This window comes from Pelodiscus sinensis, chromosome 11, assembly GCF_049634645.1.
Source record: "Pelodiscus sinensis isolate JC-2024 chromosome 11, ASM4963464v1, whole genome shotgun sequence".
In the NCBI taxonomy this organism is placed as follows: Eukaryota; Metazoa; Chordata; order Testudines; family Trionychidae; genus Pelodiscus; species Pelodiscus sinensis.
Window position 1 is genome coordinate 40,728,095 of NC_134721.1, and position 24,857 is coordinate 40,752,951.

Sequence of the window (24,857 nt, forward strand, 5' to 3'; positions counted from 1 at the left end):
GCGGTTGTGTCGCACGTCGGGGGGGTGACGCCCCGCCCCGGAAGCGCGAGGCGCCCGCGGGCTGCTCGGCCGCTGTCATGAGTGCCTGAGGCTGGCGCGCGCCGGGGAGCCTCGCGATGGGGGGGCCGCTCGCTCTGGTCTCCGTCAACGGCAGCCTGGGCCTGACGGCCCGGCCCGGCCGCCCCGCCGTGTCCTCCTCGGGGGCCGGGCCCGGCTACCGGGGCTGCGAGAACGGGGCCCTCATGGACAGCTTCGGCATCTTCCTGCAGGGGCTCCTGGGCGTCGTGGCCTTCAGCACCCTCATGCGTGAGCGACCCCTCCCCCCTCGGGGCGGCCCCTCCCCCCTCCGGGCCTGGCTTAGCGACCCCCCCCCCCCCCCCGCCAAGCGAACACCCCCCTCCTGCAGCCCCAGCGGCGTGTTGCCTTCGGGAGCCAGGTGTCCTGGACCTCCCTGTCGCCCCTGTGTGAGTGACTCGTGGGACCGGCCTGGCTCTCCCCTCCCCCTCCAGCCCCATTGCCTGGTCTGCTCTCACCTCTTTCATTAGTGAGCCTGTCTCGAGCCCGCTACCCTCTTCTGTGAGCGAGACCCCTGCTCCACCCCTGCCCTGGCTCCTCTTCCACCCAGCATCCCCCAACACGCGTGGCGCTCTGCAGTCGGTATCGGGTTTGGGTTTCCCACCCTTTTCCCACCAGGCAGCCACTAGCTCCTTGTCCGCATTCTCCTTCTCCAGCTAACGCACCAACAATGTATTTCCTTGTTTCACTACAAGCGCCTGCCGTTGGGTGTACCAGGTTTTAAGAATCCTGTTTGCCTGGTGTTCTTAATGCTTGCTTTATTTCTTGTCTCTCTCAGCTTTTATGAAGAAAATCAATACGATCAGTGTCACTTGCTTAGGTTATGTCTTGCTTTTGGGTTCTCTTTTGCAAAGCTTGGATGACAGGGTCCCTTTAATCATTTGGACCTTCCTAATATTGTGCTTTGTGAAGGTGGATTTAAAATCTAGTCAGACTCTTTTCCAATCTGTAGAGTCTTTTATATGCTGTCATTGTGATTCTGTGAATCTAAGGGAGAGTGCCACTGTTTGTCTGCTGCCTTCTTTTATTTGTACTTGCTGCTTTTTTCTCCAGGACCATGTAGGAAAAAAAAAAAGTCGTCACTTGCTTCCTTTTTAAGTATTGACAACCTAGCAGAGTTTTCCACACAAGTTGTATCTCCTTACGTGGCGTGCATGTACTTCTGTTAAATGCAAAGTGTAATAGTGTTAGAAGTGTGTTTCCTAATTTCCCTTAAGAGGTATGTTCTCCCAGGAACAAATTACTTCTTCCCAAAAGTTGGAATTTCATACGTAGAATTTAGTCTTCTCCTCTTTTTCACCATAGAACATAATAGGGTTTGATTTTTTTTGTATCTTGTTTGTTGGTTAGAGAATCTTGGTTCTTTATTTGTTTGAAGGAGCTTAGTACATCATGATACTAAATCAGTGTAGTTTTGCACTAGCAGTTTTTAAATTGAGCCCCACAATGTCTACTGTAATGCATTAGAAAACATTGCTTACACATAAAAATGGGGTAGCAACAGGCGACCCCTGACTTACGACCCCCCCACTTTTACGACCGCCCTGCTCTGGCAAAGCCTCTCAAGCCCACCTGCACAATGAGCCATAGGGTCAGCCAGTTGCCCACAGCCCTGGCCAGCTCTGGGCGCAGTTTGCGCCACGCTGCAGGCTCCAGGACATGTGGCGTGGCCTCTACCTGACACCGCCCCCGACCAGCTCTGGGGGCAGCTTGTGCCATGCCGCCTCCACCATGCATAGCCCCCAGCAGACTCTGGGAGCAGCTCACGCTGCGCTGCCTCCACCCAGTACAGTCTCCGGCACTGGCTCCGGGACACATGGAGTCACCTCCACCCAGCACAGCCCCTGGCCGGCTCTGGGCACACTGTGCTGGAGACTACAACGCCCAGGAGGCAAAGTGGGCCAAGAGCGGAACGCCCATTTATATCATTGTGCCTATGGGAAATAAGTGTTCGACTTACGATGGCTCAACTTACGTTTCCCCAGAAACCAATTAGGTGGTAAGTGCGAGGGTCACCTGTACTTTCATCTGACATCCTGTGGTCATTGAGGCATAGGGTCTTGATATAGTGACACTTGCCGTGTTTTGAAATTGTTCCTTAGCTTGTCAAATGAGTATTTCTCATTCGGGCAAGGGGGAAAAACGCCGTAGATGAGAATAAGTTTATAATATACATTCTTAGAGTCAAGTACTAAGCAGCTCAACATAGTATTGTTAGAGATAATTTGTTTAGTACTCACATACCTTCATTTTTTTGCATGTCTTAAAATTTACTCATATCCTAGTAAGAATGATTGACATTTCTCTTGCAATAATATTCAAATTTTCATGTGTGTAAAACTGCAACTCTGAATGACTTAGATAAACCATTTCAACACTATGAAGATTGAGTTTTACAGGTAGTTGTGAAAATTCTTTTTAAAATTGTGAGATTTCTTTTGGCATTCAAAATCAAAACAAGAAAAAGTACTTACTATAATTCTCAATAATACTTAAGTGATGGGTGAAAAACTTTGAGTGGCCCATGAAACTTAGGTGGTGGTTTATTGATATTTATCTTATGAATTGTAGGGAACTGCAAACATTCCAGGTTTAATGACTGCAAATCAATAGAATACTGAGCAGGAATGCTGCCAGATGCTGTAAAGACTTCCATGGCTTTCTTAACATTTTCTGGAGAACTTAAACTTAGCTTTTAAAATTATATATATTACTTATGTCTATGAAGAGAGTAATAGATGCAGTGATGTCTGATTTTTTTTTTTTTTTTTTAAAGGGAAGCAATACAGGCAGTCCCCGGGTTACGTACAAGATAGGGACTGTAGGTTTGTTCTTAAGTTGAATTTGTATGTAAGTCGGAACTGGCGTCCAGATTCAGCCGCTGCTGAAACTGACCAGCGGCTGACTACAGGAAGCCCGAGGCAGAGTTGCTCTGCCCTGGGCTTCCTGGAATCAGTTGCTGATCAGTTTCAACAGCGGCTGAATTTGGACGCCTGGGACAGAGCAGCTGGGGCGCTGCCGGGTAGGTCCCTGCAGCGCTGCACCTCAGCGCTGCGGGGACCAACCCGGCAGCACCCCAGCTGCTCTACCCCCGGTGTCCCCAAGTCAGCCGCTGCTGAAACTGATCAGCGGCTGATTCCAGGAAGCCGGAGCAGAGCAACCCGGCAGCGCCCCAGCTGCTCTACCCCAGGTGTCGTCGGCGAGAAAAGCCTGATCTGCTGGGGGGGGCAGGACCGTCGAGACGCGCCGCGGTCCCACCCGCATTCTCCGCAGCTTTGCTCCGCGTCTCCCTGGTCTGCTGCGGGGGGGGGGGTGCTCTCCCCAGCAGACCAGGGTGACACGGAACAAAGCTGTGGAGCACGCGGGCAGCGGGACAGCCCAGACGCTGTGCGTCTGGGCTGTCCCGCTGCCGATGTCCTCCGTGGCTTTGCTCCCCGTCTCCCTGGTCTGCTGGGGGGGGGGCTCTCCTCCCCCCAGCAGACAAGGGAGACGCGGAGCAGCTTTTCTCGCCCCAGAGGACGCGGGCGGCGGGACCACGGCGCATCTGGGCATCCCGGTGCTCCCGTCTTCCGGGGCGAGAAAAATCCCGTTCGTAACTGCGGATCCGACATAAGTCAGATCTGCATAACTTGTGGACTGCCTGTATTACTGATATGTCATGTGTCCTAATCACCCTGACACGGGTCTGTTTCTGAAACCTGAGATTTAAGAAGTTGTATCTTGAGCTATTTCACTCATCATTTGGGTAGTATTACATATTGAAATGTATACTGAATACGGGAGTGAAGCATACTATCGCAATATATTCTAGATAACATATACATAATGTAAAACACATGTTAAGTCACTTATACTGGTTTTGTGGTTTCTACAGTGCTTTCTCATTTACACTACAGCCCTGCTTACAGTAGCTTATTCTAATGAGCAAGTAATGGAACAAGAACTTCTGTATTTGCAGTTTCAACTGAATTACAGCTTTGCGTGTCCACTTTTCTAAATGTGTATCTTGTACATCCTACGTATTCTAAGTACTAAAGTTTCATATTATGCTAAGTACAGAAATCAAATTGAGTGAAATAGAAAGTAGTTGAACAAAGGTATTAATAGGAAAAATCTCAATTTAAGGACTGTACAGAGACAGAATCATCTTAGAAAATATTTTTATAATCTAGCCCAGGGAGTATGTAAATTTAGAATCACATATGACCATTTATCTTGACAGAACAGGATTATAATGAAAGGTTTGCCCAAAGTTTAAGGGTGGAATATGGTATTGGGTAGTGAATAATTGACCCCTGCAATTTGTGCTTTCAGCTTAGTAGACTGTTGTTGGGGTGTGTAGGTATTTCCTTGTTGTGTGTACTCTATAGCTAATAGCCAGCATTACATGCTTCCCTTAATACTTTTCTTTGAGCTTTTCTATTGTAAATTCAACTCCCATCCCAGTGAACCAATGTGTAAGGGCTTCCTATGGATTTTAATAATATGTTGGTTTGAAGCTTTATCAGATAGTTGCAAGGTATTTGGAGTGTGGGTTTCTTGTAGTGAAAAGATTAATTATTAATCCATCTTCTGTAATAAACTGTAAAGTAGCCAGTATCCTTCCAGCTGAGAATGGGACAGTAGCTTTCAATGCCATTATTTAATTGACTACCAAGTTGCTATAAAGAAATAACTGCACTACCAGCTTTGGCTATCCCCACAACCTCAGGGATGTTGTCAGTGGACTTGCATGTGTGTGTGTATGTGATTTCTGGTGCCATTTCCAGCATTGCTCAGATAACTGGTTCAGCGGATCTTTATGTCCATGTCCCCTACCTTGATGCTGTGCTCAGGGAAGAAAGTGCTGGCCTCCAGCTTCTGGAAGAGGCTGGATTATCTCTTCTCTCCTCTTCCCCTTCCCCGGCAACACCCCAGGAGCCACCTCTATCTAGCCTGCCCCCTGGCAGGCTGTGTGAAGATAGAACTGGAGAACTGCCCGGAGATGGGGGCTTCCCCTATCCTCTCCTTTCTCTAGGGTCCCCCTTTCCAGTACTTCCTCCTGGGACTGCAGCCCGAGCACCATACCTGCATGATGAGGGCCCTGTCAGTCAACTTTCCCATGCTGAACTGGTTCCCAATGGATTGGTAACTGTCTGGTGTGGCGAGCTTCGAGATCACAGTGGCAACCCACTTCTCCAGGGGGGTGGCAGGTCTCTTATGTGTGTCCCACCATATGAGGGCAGGGGCAAGGCAGGCACACAGCTCCAGGAACGTTTCCTTCCTCATAGTGAAGTTCTAGAGCCACTGCTGGTCATCCCACCACTTCATGACAAGGCCTCGAGCTGGCTGGGCTACCATCGATGCCACGCACATGCTGGGTCTGGCAGTGGTGGCATCCCAAGGGGAGAGAACTTGTATCCCTGGCCGCTGGGGGAGAAGGGTTGAGAGTTTTGGGAGGAGGAGGGGGATGTGCACAGTACACACACCTGTACCTGGCAGCACTGTTCCCAGGAGTGGGTGGTGCCTCAGCTATGCAGGCATGCCCGTGTGCTGTGTGAGACACTCCAGAATCTGTGTGTATCCTTGTCCCCAGTCTCCTTATAGCGGAGGCTCATGGTGGAAGGGTGTTCCCGCTCTCCCCCCCCCCCCCCCCCCAGGTCTCAAGTGTAACTGGTCTCCCCAGAGCCTGTGAGCAGAAGCCCAGGAGTGCTCCAGTGCTGCCTCCTGAGGCTGCGTGGAGCAGACTAGCGCTGCACATGCATCCACATGCACAGACTGCAGCGAAATAGCCAGGCTGAGAAGGCTGAGTGATGATCGCACCACAGCGCCTGCCATCCCCACCCTGTCTGTGTGAGAAAACTAAGACACATCCAGTCTGTGGGGTACTGGCTTCAGGGTGAGCATAGTCATAGCGCTGGCCATGATGGGGTCCTCTTCCTCCTCACCCCGTCTGTGTCCCATGGTGGGCAACAACGGGTGTCTCCATCCTCGAATCCACCACTAGGGGTGGGGAAGGGGCTATACCCGCCCCCCCCTTGATGTGGTGCAGGTCTTCATAATAGGGGCAGGATTAGGGTTCTTCCCTGGAGCAGGGGCTGCACTTCCTTGCCCAGGCGTAGGCCTGGCAGAGCTCCTTCACCTTGCTCCAGACCTGCTCCTGGTTCCTAATGTGGCCCTTGGCGGCCAGGCTAATGGTTGCACTGTCTGGAGCGGAGCTCCTGGAGGTTTTCCTCCTCGCCCCAGACTTGGATGAGGGCCGGAATTTCAGCCCCAGATGCCTCTTTCGCTGCCTGGCAGCCTCTTGGAAGCTGTCAGACTGCTCCCTGGGATGGTCAGGGAAATCTTGGGGGGCTTGAGGGTTTGCCATGCTGGCCAGATGTCATGCTGTAGCAGCAGCAATGTGGCTGGTGGCTCTCAGGGCCAGCTTCCTTCCACAAGCCCTTTCCCCTTTGTCTGCAGCTTTAAGGGCTGCAGAGGAAGAGGAACTATAGAGTCCTGAGTGTGGATGGAGTGGCCAGCAGGGCTCCTGTGGGATTTCCTGGAGATCTCTTATTTCACAATAACTCCCTGTGCCATGTCGACACACACTCTCTTCTGAAATAACTATTTCAGAAGAGGCGTTATTCTTCGTGCAGTGAGGGTTACAAAAGTCGGAAAAAGCCATCTGTTTCGATTTTACTTTGAAATAACAGAATTGTTGTTTAGACGCTCACATTGTTGTTCTGGAATAATTGCTGCTGTTCTGGAATAATGGTGCAGTGTAGACACAGTACATTGGGGGGAGAGGTAGATATGCTGGAAGATAGGCATAAGGTGCAGAGTGACCTACACAAATTGAAGGATTGGGCCAAAAGAAATCTGACAAGGTTCAAAAGGACAAGTGCAGAGTCCTGCATTTGAGAGGGAAGAATCCCATGCATTGCTATAGGCTGAGAACCAACTGGCTAAGTAGCAGTTCTGAAGAAAACTACATGGGGATTACAGTGGCTGAGAAGCTGGATTTGAGTGAACAGTTTGCACCGTTAATGAATGGTTAGAGTGGAGAAAGATATCTGAATCCCTTTATAATGTGGTGGAGAGTGGACAGAAGGCTATGGTATCTCTGTGTATCTATGTGTAACGTGTAAGTAATAGTGTAGTTACATATGAGTGCAGCCAGAATCAAACATGTAACATGCTGAAGTTCCGGTCAGTAACTTCATTTATCTTTACTATGTTTGTAGTATATTAGGTCAGGACTTACAGGTTATTGTGAATTGGTGGGTAATAGGCATTTCTATTGGGTCAAAATTAAGTAAAGATTCTTTCTCAAGCTTGTTTTTCCTTTAAAATGGATGTTTATTCCTTAACTTGTGTGCGACACACATTTTCTCTGCACTTCTGTAGTTTGTATAGTACTTAAAACAGTGTGAAGTGCTTACAAGACTTAGTTTGCCATATGACATGTCATTGTACAGTAAAGATTTTCCAGCTGGTCAATCTGCAAATAAAATGATCAGACAAAGAAAATAAAGTGGCTGAACATCACATTTGCTAGAATGGGAGTGTATGATATTTTGATTACAGAACTTCTTGAAAGTCTCTAGAAGAAGTGGATCCTGAAATAAGTTGAAGCACGTTGGCCTGAATGTTTTCCAAATTAATAGTTCATCTGCATAGCTTTAGTCAATTAGAAAAATAAGTTTATGTAATGTTTGGAGTGGGACAGCTGTATGTAAGTAATCAAGCATCTCTCTAAAATAGGGATGTCAACACCTAGTCTACTAAACAAACTTTTGTCTTCATTAAGGGAAATGGATAAATCTGCTACACAGCATGCTATAAAACAACAAATTGAAAATTTTCCTAGGAATTATTGCTTTTGCTTTCTCTCGATTCCTTTTAGAGCTTTTCATAGCTGTCCCCTCATATGAAACCATGGACAGCTCCTTCAGATGTTTGGACTTCAAAAGCAGGGCAACATTTGTATTGCAGTCGCTTAGGATGAGCCCAAACAGGACTCATTTATCCTAGTCACTGTGCAGAACAGTTGACCAAAAACTCACCACCCCAAATTGCTCGTGATGTAGGGTAGAAGGCACGACTCAATAGGTGGATGATCATGGGATGGTGACTGATCTTGTTAAAGTTGGTGTGTTTGAAAAATTTAGTAATCTCTAATCAAAGTAAGCTGGTGACTACCTGTAACTAACTATATTAAGCATTATTTTTGCATATAATATGAAGGTAGAAGGATGTTTGGTTCAAATTTTAAATTTATAGGCCCTGTAGAAGATAAAGCATCTTGTTGTATGTTTTTATCATGGATACTAATATATTGTCTTTGGGGAAAATAAGTGATCATTGAGTAATTTGTGTTTCTGACCCTGTGGGTAGCCTGTTAATCTATGTGCATAGCTGCAATATAGAATTTAAAAATGACATAGCCATTCTTACATATTACATGCTTAGGGAATGGCTAAGGGGGTTGAGCAAAAATGCTTTGTACCCATAAAGGGTATCTGTTCATCCACCCTCAACTGTGCTCGCTAGTGATGGAGGCGGTGAATGAAATGAAAAGGCAAGACCTTCAGGTTTCATCACCCAAGTTGAGGGATGCTTAAGCGCTTTGACCTGTTTGGCTGAAATATTTACTTGACTGGGTTTGCTGCTCATGATTGTGAATCAACAAGCGATCCTGAGCAGATAGTATTATAATTTCTGAGCCTCAATCCTTACATTTAAGGAATTTTTACCACTTGAGTTCCACTCTGGTTTAGGGTAGTGATAGAAATGTAGCTGTGTTAGTCTGGTGTAGCTGGAACAAAAAACAGGACTAACAAGATGGTTTATTAGGTGATGAGCTTTCGTGTGCCAGACCCACTTCCTCAGATCAAATAGTGGAAGAAAATTGTCACCACCATATATAATTTAAAAAAAATTAAAAAAAATGAACACATGAAAAGGACAAATCAAATTTCAGAACAGAAGGGGGATGAGGGGGAGGTAAATGTCTGTGAGCTAATGATATTAGAGGTGATAATTGGGGAAGCTATCTTTGTAATGGGTAAGATAATTAATGTCTTTGTTTAAACTTAAGTGTAAAGTGTCGAATTTAAGCATGAATGACAGTTCAGAGGATTCTCTTTCAAGTGTGGTCTGAAAAGGTCTTTGATGCAGGTAATCAAGTCATCGAGACAATGTCCTTTCTGGTTGAAATGGCAAGAAACTGTTTTTTCTTTGTGATCCTGTCTAATATCTGTTTTGTGGGTATTGATCCTTTGGCGAAGTGTCTGAGACGTCTGTCCAATGTACATAGCAGACGGACACTTTCGGCACATACCATAAATTATATTTCTGGATGCACAGGAATATGTGTTCTTGATCTTATAACTCACTTGGTTAGGTCCAATAATGGTATCAGCAGAGTGAATATGTGGACAAAGCTGGCAATGGGGTTTGTTGTAAGGGAAGGTACCAGGGTTGGTATTAGTGTGGTATGTCCTGTGGTTGTTGGAAATAATCATCTTGAGGTTAGATGGTTTAGGAGTCTTAGTGGAGCCTTAATGGAACCACAGCATAGAATCTTAGGGTAGGGAAAGACCTCAGGAGGTTATCAAGTCCAACCCCCTGCTAAAAGCAGAACCCAATTCCCGCTAAATCATCCCACCCAGAGCTTTGTCAAGCCAGGACCTAAAAACCTCTAGGAATGGAGATTCTACCACCCCCTTAGGTAACCCATTCCAGAGCTTCACCACCCTTCTAGTGAAATAGTTTTTCCTAATATTCAACCTAGACATCCCCCACTGCAACTTGAGACCATTGCTTATTGTTCTGTCATCTGTCACCACTGAGAACAGCCTCTCTTTGGAACCCCCTTCAGGTAGTTGAAGGCTGCTATCAGATCTCCTCTCACTCTTCTCTTCTGCAGACTAAATAAGCCCAAATCCCTCAGCCTCTCCTTGTAAGTCATGTGTTCCAGCCCCTTAATCATTTTAGATTCCCAAAGGAGGCACATATTCATCAGAAAACAGAGAGAGCACATTTCTGTTATGTTGTAAAATCACTTACGTGACTAAACTGAACAGCAAAAATAAACTGTATCTAAATTGTCTGTTTCCATACTGCAAAACCATTAAAAGACTCCGTGTAATACAAACTGAATCAATATGTAACATATTAAAATGGACTAATCAACAAGTTAACACTCAGATGAGTAACTTTATATGATATTCACAGATTCTGTCAATGAAGTTTTCACAACGTCATTGAGATCACTTTAGAAACTGAGAGTTGGAGTCATTCAAGTAATTTATTTTATGTTACTGTTAAATTTAGTAACAAGAAAGCTTGAAGATTTGGTGCATTTAATCTTAAATGAAATATGTGCCTCACATTAGGGATGTTAGCGTGTATTCCTCTACATATTTAACCAACAAGCCTAGGCTTATGGGTTAATCGGTAATTCAGTAGACTTCCGATAATCCGGCACCTTTGGGACTCAAGGGATGCCGGATTATCGGATATGCCAGAGTATCAGGAGTTACTCCGGCAGGGAGGCTGTGACGGGTCTGCCGGGACCCACACTGCAACCAGCGGGGCAGGGTGGGGGGGCGAGTTGGCGGGGAACGGTGTGGTGAGGGGCGAACCCTCTGCCGTTTTGCAGGGAGGCGGGAGAAGCCCCACGCAGCCGCCGGTGACAGGCCAGCTGGGGTTGCAAGCAGCAGTGGCAGACTTGAGGAAGCAGCTGAGCAGAGCAGCTTGGGTGCTGTCAGGTTGGTACCTCAGTGCCGCTCAGGTGAGGGGCGGCGCTGTGGGACCAACCCAGCAGCATGCCAGCTGCTCTGCTCAGCCGCTTCCCCAAGTCCGCCACTCATCAGTTTCAGCAGCGACAGACTTGGGGAAACAGCTGAGCAGAGCAGCTGGGGTGCTGCCGGGTTGGTCCCGCAGTGCCGCTCAGGTGAGGGGCGGCGCTGCGGGACTAACCCAGCAGCACCCCAGCTGCTCTGCCCCGCTGCTTCCCCAAGTCCGCCGCTGCCGCTTGCAGCCCTACCTGGCCTGTAGCAGGCAGCTGCACAGGGCTTCCCCCGCCTCCCTGCAAAACGGTGGAGAGTTCGCCCCTCACCGCGCCGTTCCCCACCCACCCCGGCCAGATGCAGTGCGGTCCAGCAGACCTGTTAGAGGTATAATCCCCTTCCCCTCTCATCCCCTTCCCTTTCCCGGCCCATGAGCATGCGTGGGGCTCACAGGAGCTTAATTGTCCAGCTGGCTGGAGCACTTCTGGGTTCCAGTTGGTGCTGGACTATCAGGAATGCCGGACTACTGGATGCCGAACAATTGGAGTTTTATTGTAGTTACATGCACCCTCCCTCCCCCCATTCTCAGACACTCTCAAGACTGAAAATATCTGGCTGTAGTTAGTGGCTGGGTTTAGACATTTGTAATCATCTGTGTAATAAAAAACGTCCTTATTTCTGTTTGCTTTTGTGATGCTGCATCTGTCAGCCCTCACTCACTGCATGATGAGAGCTCATATTTTAGTCCTGTTCTCAGTGTGTTCTGCCATATCAACTTCCCCCAGATACATTTTACATACAAATTATCCAAATTACTAAAATCATTGCTCTACTGAAATTATTCAGAAATGTGTCTCTTGATGAGCTGTCTACAAATAACTAGATATAAAATAGCAAGCTATGGTCCATTTCAAAATGTCACATTTTTAAATGGAATATCTTCCCATTATTCAAAGTTGACTTCTATAAAATGTCTGTGGTGTGGCAAAGAAAATTGCATTTTCAAAAATGTGTACAAACTACATCAGCTTTAGTTTCATGCTTCGTTTTCAGGAACCCTTAATATTCTCATTGTACAGTTTGGGAAATTTTTTTTCTCTATGTGTACATAACTATGCTCTTGTGACCAGGCAGTCCAGAGCTGTTGAATACCACAGTACCTCAATACCACTCCTTGGCAAAATAGTCCACAAGATCAGGACAGATGGGGCCATAGACATACTAATAAACCCCCTCGTGGGCAAGACAACCCTGATGTCCCTTCCTGCTCAGAATGTCAATTCTCTCTCCCATCACTTCCCCGTTCCAGTGCAATCTCATCACACTGGGCCAAACACAAACCTACCCTGACCTATGCAAACTGCATCTAACAACATGGCTCCTCCATGGTTCTCCCAATCCGAACCAGGGCTTCCTGAGCAGATGCGCGCAATCCTCCTCCACAGTCATAAGGATTCCACATGCTCCTCCTCCACATATAAATGGAAATGCTTTGCAGCATGATGCACTTTCAAAGGATACAATCCTATATAAATGCCCCTGTCGCTCATCATGTTACATCCTCGCTCTGAAACAGTCATCGCTCTCATTCAGCTTTATCAAAGTACACCTAGCAGCCATTACAGCCTTTCTTCACAAAATTGAGGGTTGGTCCATCTTTAGTCACTCCATAATCAACAGATTCTTTAAAGGGCTATGCCTCCTACATCCTGATGTCACACAACCCGTACCTTTCTGGGATGTGGGTCTGGTACTACAAGCTCTCACCAGGCCATCTTTTGAGCATCTTGCTATTTGGCACACCTCTCCATGAAGTTTGCATTACTGGTTGCCATAACATCAGCCTGCTGTGTTGGAGACATGGCGGCACTCATGGCTGACCAACCTTTTATGATATTCCACTCTGATAAGGTCAATGTATGCACTCAAAATAGTTACCTGAGTTGGCCTCCTCATTTCATATAAATGAACCACTAAACTTACCCGTATTTCTTTCTGAAACCGCATGCACTAGCGTTCTACTTTCAGAGAACTAAATCCTTTAGGCAATCCCCTCTGTTCTTCTTGTCATTTAAGAAACAGGTTAAAGGACAATACATATCAAAACAGAGATTGTCAAGTGGATCACTGACCTGTCAGGGCCTACTATCTTCCTTAATGTTGACGGCTCATTCCGCTAGGGCCATATCTTCTACTGTTGCATCCCTATGCAACGTCCCACTTTCAGACATTTGCAAGGCAGTCGCCTGGATGTCACAATTTACCTTTGCTAAGTACTACACGCTCTCCTATGGGCATCATGACATTTCTGTGGTTGTCATCAGCCTTCCACAATATTTCAAAGCCCCAGGCTCCACATGCTGATACTGCTTGTGGAGCATCCACAGGGACTTCTCAAAGAAGCAGAGGTTAATCGCCTTGTGCAGTAACTGGAGTTCTTAGAGAAGGTTTCCCTGTTGATGCTCTATGACCTGCCCTCTTCCCCTCTGCTTCAGACCTATACGGTCTCTGGGGTAGAGAATGAACTGGAGGGCACGGGCTGCTCATGCGCGATGCCTGCTGGAAAGCATGCACTGGTTAGTGCTGTGCATGTGTGGCACCCGCAGGGACTGCTTCAGAATCTTTGATCCAGGTGCTGGGATGGCACCAAGATCCAGCATGGAGCTGCCACAGGGACACCATCTCAAAGAACTCCAGTTACTGTTCAAGACGAGTAACCTCTGCTTTCACTACAGTTTAAAATAGTGCTTTACAAGTGCTTTAATTCTATTCTGCAAAAATATGTTGTTGAGAATTCTTTGGCTGTTTTCCAGTATTTTCAACCATTGTCTACTAGTGCCATTTTGTGTTCTTATTATACGTAGAGCCCTGCATGGATACAAAATGCATATATGCATCTGAATCCACAAAAAAGAGGTATGGATATCCACATCCATGGACGCAGGTACCTCAAATATAGAGAGGATATCTGCAAATTTTCAGGGTTCTAGATACAGAATTTGTATCTACATCCACAAAAATGAGTTACGGATTTCAGCATCCATATATGTGTATACCTACTGATACAAAGCAGCTATCCATGGACTTGCAGGGCTCTAAAAAAAGGCAGGTAGTTCAAAACTGAATCTCATGCTCCCAAATGTGCTTAACTGCTATTTTGAGAGAAAGCAACTCTGGGAGAAGCTAGGAGCTTTGTTTTAGGCTACTCTTGAAAAGGTAAACAAAATGACTTATGTTAAAGGAACAACCTATTAAATTACATGTACAAGCATCTCCTTTCTCCATGATTAATTGGTTCTTTGGGTCCATATGTTCTTGTTCATCCTGCCATCCACCATGTCCTCCATACTCAGTGATAGCCTCCTCTGTTACCAGTTCTATCTTCTGAAGTGTACGCTGTGTCTGGCAAGAAGTTGGTGGGATCCTAGCTCAGTATGGTATCAAGCCATTCAAGATAGGAACATAAAGTTGAGCCCCTTCTCTTCTGGTAAGCATTCTGCAGCTCTCTTTTATTCTCATCCTTGCTGTATCTCTGGATCTCCATGCCTCTTGAGTATACCTATTTTTCAGAGCTTTGCCTGCATTTGTTCCTCTCTCTTTGACCATGCAGCAGTGCATGGATGAGGTGGAGCCAGGCCTGTGAAGCTATGCTTAAAAAGGTGTGAAAGTAGGAAAGTACACTTGGTGTTTTAAATGGGGGACAGGCTTCTCAGCACTGTCACATCTGGGCAGTGGAGATCAAGAAATGCGTTTGATGCTCTGGGAATAGTTGCATTGAAGGCTTGTTGCTGAAGACGTGCTTACACTGGTACTTCTGCATGTCTGTACCATGCTGTGTTGACAGGAGATGCTCTCCTGTAGATTTACTTTTCTCAGAGAGCTGGTATATAGGCGTCAATAGGAGAATGCTCTGCAATCAACTTAGTGGGTCTTCACCAGATACAAGAAGGCTTATATTGTCCAGGAAATTGGTTGAACTTTGCCAGTGAAAGTTGACAGTTTTGTTTGCAAGACTCAAAATTTAGTGTGGGCATGCACAAGGCAGTACTGATAGATACAAGTTTTTCCAGCAAAATTATCTGGTGTAGAACAGGCGTAACATGTTATAACTCAGTATATAAACAAATTCAAAGTAGGTGGTGGAGGAACTTGAGAAACCTATCCATAGGAACAAGTGCTTATATAGAATTACTTTGAAGGGTAGGGGGTGGAGTTTGGAAATGTGTTATGGTAGAACAAAGAGTAATTTAGAAAAGTAGTATGTTCTGTTTCTTACTGTTCCCTCAGGAAACTCGAATGAGGCACATGAAACAACCTCCAGGCACATGTTTCATTCAGAAATATTGTGTTATTCCATCATCAGTCTGCTAAAACAAACGTTTACATCATGAGCATAGTAACCTTTGAACATTTTCCTTGGAGTGCAATGCAGATGTATGGTTTTAGTCTTGTTTCAAGGTTATGACAAATAAAACTGTTGAATGAATTTTCCATAGCTTTTTTTCTTGTCTGTAATCAGCAGATAAGTTGCGACTGGCTCTTCTCTTCAGCAACAGAGACATCAGGATGAACCCTAGTCATGTCATTTGAAAGTTAATTTTCAGGCTTTCCTTTATTAGTAATGACTGGAGTAAGCTGGTACCATGTCACCTGGAAATACAAGAATTGAGAGAAGTAGTTTTGATCTTTCAGACAAATGATGCTGTGTGTAGGTAAAGACCATATGCACCTTGTTGCCACTAAATTAACATTTGGTTAAATGCTTCCTTGGTAATTAGAGCCATTTACTTTAGAACTGTTAAGCTGTTGTTTGAAAACATCCTTTGTAACGGTTTCTCTACTCCCTGTACAGTATAACACAGAAAGTAAAGGGTTTGATGTTTGCACAATGTCCAGCACAATGGATCTCTGACCTCTAGATACTGCCACAAATATAAGATGCTTGCAAAAAATAGATTTTTACTGGGAAACCTCAATGCCTCCCTCCACACACTGGGGATGTTAAATTTAGTTCAATCAACTAATCAACTAGTCGATGGATTTTCCATCAACTAGCCTATAAGCAGAGGAGCTGCAGCGGGCGGGAGCTAACCCCGTTGCAGCTCTGCCTTTAAAATGTATTAAGAGCCTGTCTTTTTTTAATCTGTTTGATGCCTCAACAAAATTGTTTTGGATTCTCTGTCTGTGAGACAGAGATAACAGAGCTTAACTTCTTTTCTAATACTAGTGTGTTTGTAAAGAAAGTTTATTGGAAAATCTTTCCTTGATTTAGGCCTTCTCTACTGAAGTAAATTGATCTAAGCTACTCTACTTCACTTATGTAACCAAGGTGGATTGATTTAGGGTTAGGGGTGTCACTTTCCATTAGCTTTTTTTTTTTTAATGTTTACAAACGGGGAAGGTTTAAATCTTAATCTAATGAGAACAGCCATTCTATATCTTTTGTATAGGATGACTTGTATGATTGTAATTTCATTATTTTTTGCTAAACATCAGTTTTTCATGTATGCAAAGTTCATGAGACTGCATGTTTTACAAAATTAACATTGGGAGCTATACCTTTTCTAAAAATGTATGAATAAGTTTTTGGAAATTGTTCAGCCAGGCACATTGGAGTCAGAACCTGAAGCTGCTGTTCAGATCTAATGGAAATCGTAATTTCCATGTCAATATGTTATGCCTATTTCAGTGAAAAATGGGTGAGAAATATTCATACTTACAAATAATATCTATATATAACCTATAAGAACTAATTTTATATCATCTGATGAGAATTTATATAGCTCTTTTACCTTTTCCCCCATTGACTCTTATCCCTAATTATCTTATTAAAATAGTTATAGATTGTTTGAGGATTGATGTACAAAATTGGCTTAATATTTCAAGATTCTTTGGGAAGTCGTCTACAATGTATTTAAAAAATCGTAAGCTTGAACTTTAAAATATATGGAAATTCATGCTAGAAAAATATGTTATTGATAGGGTATTGTGAAATGCAGTTTATAATATTAATTTGCTCGCTTGATATCTGAAAGTGACTAATTGTCCTTTTGTCTTGTCTTTCCTATTCTAATAACCTTCATTCTTTTCTATATATATGAAATCAACTTCAGGCATAAGTATTGCAAAGTCCAGTTTTACCACAACTTAAAATCAATTGCCTTAATTAAAACATATTCTAAAGCAACTGTTTGACCCAGGAACACTATGATGGAGTCTATCATTCTATTTCTGGGAATGATGTATTGTTGCAATAATTTAATTACTCCATAGCTAAGAGAATAGCCTCCAACTCTTATCTTCTCTCAGCAAACTTATGTCCAACTGGCAGCTCGTGTTACTGCTTGGCAAACATTCCTTCATTTCCTCCTTCAAAGAATTCAGGCATAAAATGTGTAAACATATTAACAATATTTCTATTTTTACCAATTGCCAGATAACAAATTCCCTACAAAATTTGATATTGAGTTAATCAAAACAACCTTCAATATGGGTAACTCTTGCTGTGGAGAGAATAGCATGCTCAGATTTCAACCATATGTGATAGTCTGCCCCTATATTAAACATTTTTGGGAATTGGCAGATTGAGCTCCATCTGTCAGCTGACATATGGTTATGAGTTTCCCAGTTAGTGCAATAGTAATACAGGTGCCAGGAAAAGCTGTTAGAACAGCTGGAAGCACTAACAAGTAAAGAAATTTCCATGACAGCTAAATGGAAGGTCTACAATTTTCTATCTAATAACAAATGGTTCTAAAAAATTCTGCCACATTCTTTAATTAAAGAAATTTACCAGTTTAAAGTCACCAACAAATAATTTTGCTAGATATATGCACATTAAACTAATTGGTGTAACTATCTGTCACCTACTTGGTAAATCGTTTTTTTAATGAACAAGATAAATATTTTAATATCTTAATTAAGAGAAATGTCTCAATTAGGGTGTTGCAATTAATGATTGTTAAGCAAGGATATTTTTGTACATGGGCTTGTAAACTTTTACAGCATCTTTGTACGGCTTCAGGATCATGTTTAATAGCTCTTGAATTTGTTTGAAGCACTTATTGACTTCCATTTGTGTTTCACCCATGCATAGTATTGTGCTGACATAGTTTTTCAGCACACCAGTTATCTTTCATTTTGAAGAGCCAAGAATTAAAAGCTCTAGATGGAGTAGGGGATATTGGGTCGTCTTAAGTCACAAAATTTATAGCAAGCTGTGTTATCCCTCCTTTCCTTAGCTTTGTCATTTTACTGTAGTTTTATTGTGAAAACAATTGGTCCTGATACTGTGTATAAGGCTAATTGCATTTCATGTAGGATGTCCTTTATTCAGTGCTACTCATTGGATGATTTCATAATTTAACAAGCAATTGATGTATCATTTTTACTAAGAGGAATATGAAGGAATATTTTTAATGAAAATGGCCTTCTGGAAAGTTCCTTGCTTGATATGACCCCAAACATCTAGTAAAATCAAGTGCTAAATGTATATTCACTTTTTACACAATGGTGCTTTTTCGCTCTGATTAGGAAATGGAATTTAGTGGTGACTGAGTTTTTCAGTAATACTTCTATTAATTTTATTTCTTCACTTTACACTATTTCATTTTTTGCTCTAATTCTACAGTTGGCCAGAAATAGGTTAAGTTCATAGATTGGGCTGTCAAGTCTCTAATTTCTCTTTTCCCATTTGTACAACCAGTTCTGTGGTTTAGCTGCATTGTACTTGTCCTATACTTTACCAAATTCTCATTTTTGTACATTTTTATCACATTAGGATAACCACGAATCTAGTTTTGTTTTTCATTAGAAGCAGTAGACCTCAAATGCCATTCAGGGGGTCTGCATGTTAAGTATACTGAGGTTTGGTAGAATTTATTTTTTATTTTTCTAAAATTTTGATGGATAATATCTGTGTTAAAACGAAAATGGAAAAATACTTAAGTTTTCAATTGTGTAGAATTATAGGTTTAAAGCATTTAAATCTTCATAGTATTGGCAGATTATGTGTGAAATCAGATAATTGTCTAATGATAGCCACTGAGATTAAAAATTAAAGCTTTAAAATAATTAGAACACACATTAACATCGTGTCAAAATGTAGATAATTTGATTATCCTTAAATCAAACTCTTAAGTTGTCATTTTGCTTCCTTTGTCTATTTGTACATTTTGATTATCATTGATAGAAATATTTTTGTTTGTGTTTTATATAGCTAAATTAAAATGTATCAACATTTACAGATGAGCATCTAAGCCTTTAAAGCCTAAATATACTTTTTTTGTTTCTCTCTTGCATCCCTAAATCTTAAATCACTGTATGTCAAAAATTGCTCCAAACTGGAAATTTTGTATCCTGTAACTGTGTGTGAGAAACATGCCCTTTGAACCAAGATGCACTTCTCTACACAGTATAGGCTAGGGTTTATATTACTTGTATCTTAAACTTCAGGGGATAGCCAAGTTAGTCTGTACAGGATAAACTTTAAAAAACAACAAATAGCATGGTAGCACTTCAAAGACTAACAAAACATGTAGATGGTATCATGCGTTTTCGTGGGCATAGCCCACTTCTTCAAATGACCAGAGTGTTGAATATCCAGAACTAAAATAAATGGGGGAGGAGGAAAAAATGGGAGGGGGGAGGGGGGAGGGGAACGACAAGAAGAGATAGTTGGTATAAAAATATCAAGGGGAAGGCCAAGCTGGAATGTAACAGGAAAAACAAATAGTTTGTAAGCACCTAAAGACTGGATAATCAAAAGAGGCACATAAGAACCATTAGTAGGCAATAGAGAAGAAGAGTACTAACACCAGATACAATACAGACAAAGAATCATTGGCACCTTCATTGTTTGGTAGGTTAATAATGTCCCAGCCCTCCCGTATCTTTATTTAATCCATTAGCATGAGTATCAAACTTGTGACTGTATTGTAGTTCCAGTCCTTTCCTGTGTGTTTGGCTTGTGGAATTGGTCTGTAATAAAAAACAGCCACTTGAAGATCTGTTAATGAATGCCCAGGTAGATTGACATGTTTCCCAACGGGTTTTTGTATGTTCTCTTTATGAATACCTGATTTGTGTCCATTAATTCTTTCCTGTAGGGACTGTCCAGTTTGTCCAATATATATTGCAGTGGGGCATTGCTGACATTTGATGGCATAGATTACATTTCTGGATGTGCAGTTAAATGATCCTCTGATTTGGTGGCTTATGTGGTTGGCTCCAGTAATGAATTCGCTTGTATAGATATGTGGTTAGAGTTGGCATCAGGGCTGATTTGCAGGGCTGGGTTCCTGGATGTTTATGTTGTAGCTGTGTAGCATGGTTACCAAAGAGAATTTGTTTCAGGTTGGGTGGTTGTCTGTAAGAGAGAATAAAGTTACTAGTGCCAAGCTCCTGTTGTACTAGATTGGTCATTTCTTTTCAAATAGTTGCAAAAATCCAAAGAGGTTTTATTTTTCTAGAACTGAACAAGAGGGCTGAAATTTCTAATGGTCTTGTCATAATCCCATTTGGTTTTCATAACCAAATTCTCACCAAAGCAGAGGGAGGTGTTTTTTCAAGATTAATTTGTGGTGTGTCTTGATGAGGGCCCCTCTGTGCTGTCTTCCTCCTATTGCAGCAATAGTTCCTGCACAGCTCTGGCTAATACGGTGTCCAAAGTGCATCAGTTACACTGTGGAATGGCTGCAGGCCTTGTAGTCTATGTAACTACCCTGCATAGTCATTTTTTGTTGGGGAGGTCAGCAGTCAAAGCAACCTGATTGCTTCCCAATCCTGATCCCATATGCCTGGATTATTTCAGCTGCAATAGTTCTGTCAAGTTTCCTGTCCCTGTGAGGGTATGCTTTCACAACACATGGAAAGTGCAGTTCCCAGTGTAGGCAGTCTTAATAGCTCAAGCCCCCACCTAAGGGTATGTGTATATGTCATAAAACGTGGGGCTTAGGCTAAGAGACTGTTTAACTTTTGGCACCATGCCTTTAAATTTGTTTAACAAACTTGCTAATTTTTGTGTAGCTCCCCTTTCTGAAATTAAATGCTACAATTTTGGTTTGCTGTAGTGTTTTCCCTACTACAGGGATGTTAAATCTGATTATTACCACTATTACCAAGTGGTCTATCTCTATTCACTTCTTGGACGGATCCTGTGCTGCGCTTCAGAATAAATCAATAATTACCTCTCCTTTCGTGGGTTCTGAGAATATCTGTCATTTAAGGTGTCAAGAAACTTTATCTTTGCATCACGTCTTGAGGTGACATGTACCCACTCACTGTGGTGGTGGGGATAGTTGAAATCCCCTATTTTTATGAGGTTTTTTTTTTAATTTTAATAATCTCTCTAATCCCTGTGAGCATTTCAGTCAGTATCACAAGCATAGTTAGGTGGTCTGTAATATATCCCTACTGCTATATTCTTCTTCTTAAAGCATGGAATTACTACCCACAGAGATTCGGTCATCCTGTTTGGCTCATTTAAGATTTTTACTTCATTTCATTTGATGAGGACTCTAACATCATACAAGAAGTTTTGTTAACTGTGAAAACTGGAGTAATAAAAATGGGATGAAATTTAACAGTGCAGAGTGCAAAGACATGCTCATAATTAATTGGAAGCAATGGAGATGACATACCTGGTGTGTGGGTCAATTGCAAGATGACTGAACCACAAATTTGATATGATCATGATAAAGGCTAATGCAGTATTAGGATGCACTGTATTTCCAGTAGAGATAGTGAAGTGGTATTACCATTGTGCTAGGCACTGGAGACCTGATCTGTTAGCTATTCTGATCTCTCACGTTTAAGACAGATGAATTCAAACTAGAATGGGTGCTGAGAAGGGCTACTAGGATGATCAGGGGAATGGAGAACTGCTGATCTAGATGATGTTTGGTAGTATCATGAGTGTAGGGGACTAGATTCTGTCCTTTTTTCCTCACCTTCTTCCCCCAGCCACTGAATCTATTGATATACATATAATAAATTATGTAACACACATAATAAATAAAAACAAATACAACAAATACTCAGTGTTATAGCAGAAGATCATTTATTGATTGTATTACAAATTGTGCAAGGGATGAACAGTTCACCTCAGTATTTATTTTTCTAGGCTTATATTATTGGCTTTGTTCAATACCTGGTTTTTTGTAAGGAGGCAGTAAATGGCACAAAAATACTCGCTTATGTAGGATTTGTCTGATATGGAAGCACTTTTTTGCTTTAATTTTGTGTATTGCAGACTACATAAAGGTCATGGTTTCCCCACCACTGCCACCACCATAAAGCTAGTACACTTCTTCAAGCAAGGAGTAGATTGCATTTGCTCTGTAAATTATATATATTCTTATACTTATGACCTTTCAGTTTCTATTCTTGTCAGTCTAAACAATTTGTTCTGCACAGTTGTGCTTTATGCTGCATACATTTACTTATTTCAAAGTAGCAAGGGGCAGAAGACGATTGTGACTGATTCAGTCATAGAGATCCTGTTGGGTCTGTCTCCTGAGGGGCTGATCATATTACTAGGATCACCATATTGCCTTCTGGGTTGCTCTACCACCATGTCCTGCTGAGCCAGAACCTATGATCTCCCCCAGCAAAGGCACAGTGATGGGGTTACAGCTTGTAACAGAGCAACACAGACACTGAGTGCAGCTCAGTTCTGCTATGCTCAGTCACAGGGACTTGACCCAGCACCCAGATGCACATCCACAGTGGGACCGAACCCCAGATAAATCCATCTTACTCTGCATAATAGTTTTATCCCAAATAAGCTCAAAAGGTGTACACTCCCTTTATCAATGAAAAAGAGAGCTAAACAGTTGTTGTCTCCCCCAAGTAATTATTTACATTGGCTTCAATAATAAACAAAAGTGATTTTATTAAATATAAAAAGTAGGATTAAGTGGTTGCACATAAGACAGATCAAAGTATATTACTAAGCTAAATAAAACAAAACATGCTATTTAAGCTTAATGTTCTAAAAACTTGTTGCATCCAGCTTCTTACCCTAACTGTAGTTCTAATCAACTTTTCTCACAAGTTAGGCAGCCTCCTAGCTTATGCATGATCCTTCCTCCATTCAGTCTTAGATGTTTCCAGAAGTTATTATGCTGGTAAGCAGAGTGGGAAGGGTCTCCTGGCAGTTTATTTCACTGCCTATAAATAGATTTTTTTCCCCCAAGATGGGAATCCTTTGTGTTCAGCTTCAAACCTTTCTCGTGTGAGTGCACACACCATGGAAAAGTACCACACCCAGAATGCGTTCCAGCATTAGGTAACATGGCCACCTGTCTTCGCAGGACAACAATAGTCCAAGCTTACGTAAACAGCAAGACTATTTAAATATCATGTCTTGAATATCAAGCCATTAAGTTCCGTGAGTACTACTAATGGCTTTCATTAGCATATCTACATACAGTAAACTTCTGATAATCCAGCACCCCCTGGGTCCTAAAGGTGCTGGATTATCAGATATGCTGGACTATCAGAAGGGGGGGCTAGGAGAGGTCTGGGGTGGGGTGGGGGGGATGCCACCCCAGATCTCTCATAGCCCCCCCTTCCGATAGTCCGGCTCTTCCCCAGGCGTCCCTGATTCAGCCGCTGCTGGTCAGTTTCAGCAGCAGCTGAATTGGGGACACCTGGGGCAGAGCAGCTGGGGTGCTGCCAGGTTGGTCCCGCAGCGCCACTCCTCGGTGCTACTGGACCAACCCGGCAGCACCCCAGCTGCTCTGCCCCAGGTGTCCCCAAGTCAGCCGCTGCTGAAACTGATCAGCGGCTGATTCCAGGAAGCCGGAGCAGAGCATCTCTACCTCGGGCTTCCCGGAGTCAGCCGCTGGTCAGTTTCAGCGGTGGCTGAATCGGGGACAGCTGGGGTGCTGCTGGGTTGGTCCCGCAACCCCGAGGGGCAGTGCTATGGGACCCACCCAGCAGCACTCCAGCTTCTCTGCCCCCGGCTTCCCTGATTCAGCTGCTGGTCAGTTTTAGCAGCGGCTGAATCGGGGAAGCTGGGGGCAGAGCAGCCCCAATGGTCCAGCTGCCTGGAGTACTTCCGGGTTCCTGATGGTGCCAGACCATCAGATGCCGGATCATCGGAGTTTTACTGTATATGAACAAGTTTATACTTCTTATTTCCAAGTTCAAACCTAGGAATGATGCATTCTGCAGATTACAAGCTTTTCAATTACAAGTTCCATGCCACATTTTGCATAATGCGTATTTGAATTAGGTATAGTCATATTCAAAAACATCTTTCCTTGAAGGATATGAGGATGCAATGTGTCAGTCCGCTGCATTAAGTTTCCTGATGCAGCCAAACTGTCTTAAATTTTAAGGATAATTATTTGCTGGATAAGTGACCAGAGCAGCTAAGGACACCAGGATGATGAAATTAAGTAATTCTGCATTATACTAAAAAACTGCAATAGTTGATTATCAAAGTAGAGAGAACATTGCAACTGAAAAAAAGTCAGTAGCTTAGAACATAAGAGTAGTCATTCTTGATCAGATCAATGATCTGTCTAGTCCATATCTTGTATTCTTACAGTAGATAGCTCCGGATGTTCAAAAGGAGTGAACAGGACAGGGCAAATATTGAATAATCCTATCCCAGATCCTGGCAGTCAGATGTTTAGGACACCCACAGCATCAGGTTGTGTTCTTGGCCATTTGGGATAATAGTCATTGATGTACTTATCCTGCATGAACCAATTGCTCTTTATGTGACTTCCCTTAAGAGTTGATATGTTGGAGCATGTTTCTGAATTTGTAATATTGAATATTACACCTCTGATTGCTGATCGACTTCTTAATTTTTATATTTTTATTACATTGGTAATTACTGATTGCCTTCAATTTTTTTTCAGTAAAACGATTCAGAGAACCAAAGCATGAAAGACGTCCTTGGAGGATATGGTAAGTCTTTAATAATTAATAATTTGTAGAGGTTTTTTTCATATTCTAGATCTTCAGTTCATGGAAAATGAAAGAATGATCACTTGCATCTAATGTATA

At 43.0% G+C, this 24,857-nt stretch overlaps 1 protein-coding gene across 1 annotated transcript in view; it reads left to right on the top strand.

The window, feature by feature from the left end:
- The first annotated feature begins 24 nt into the window (after positions 1 to 24).
- Positions 25 to 24,857, top strand: part of LOC102452756 (store-operated calcium entry regulator STIMATE) — a 74,961-nt gene continuing 50,128 nt past the window's right edge. The window contains exons 1-2 of the mRNA XM_075939380.1: positions 25 to 306; positions 24,710 to 24,758. Coding sequence (XP_075795495.1) covers positions 117 to 306; positions 24,710 to 24,758 — 239 coding nt within the window. The 5' untranslated portion in view covers positions 25 to 116. The remainder of the gene's footprint in view (positions 307 to 24,709; positions 24,759 to 24,857) is intronic.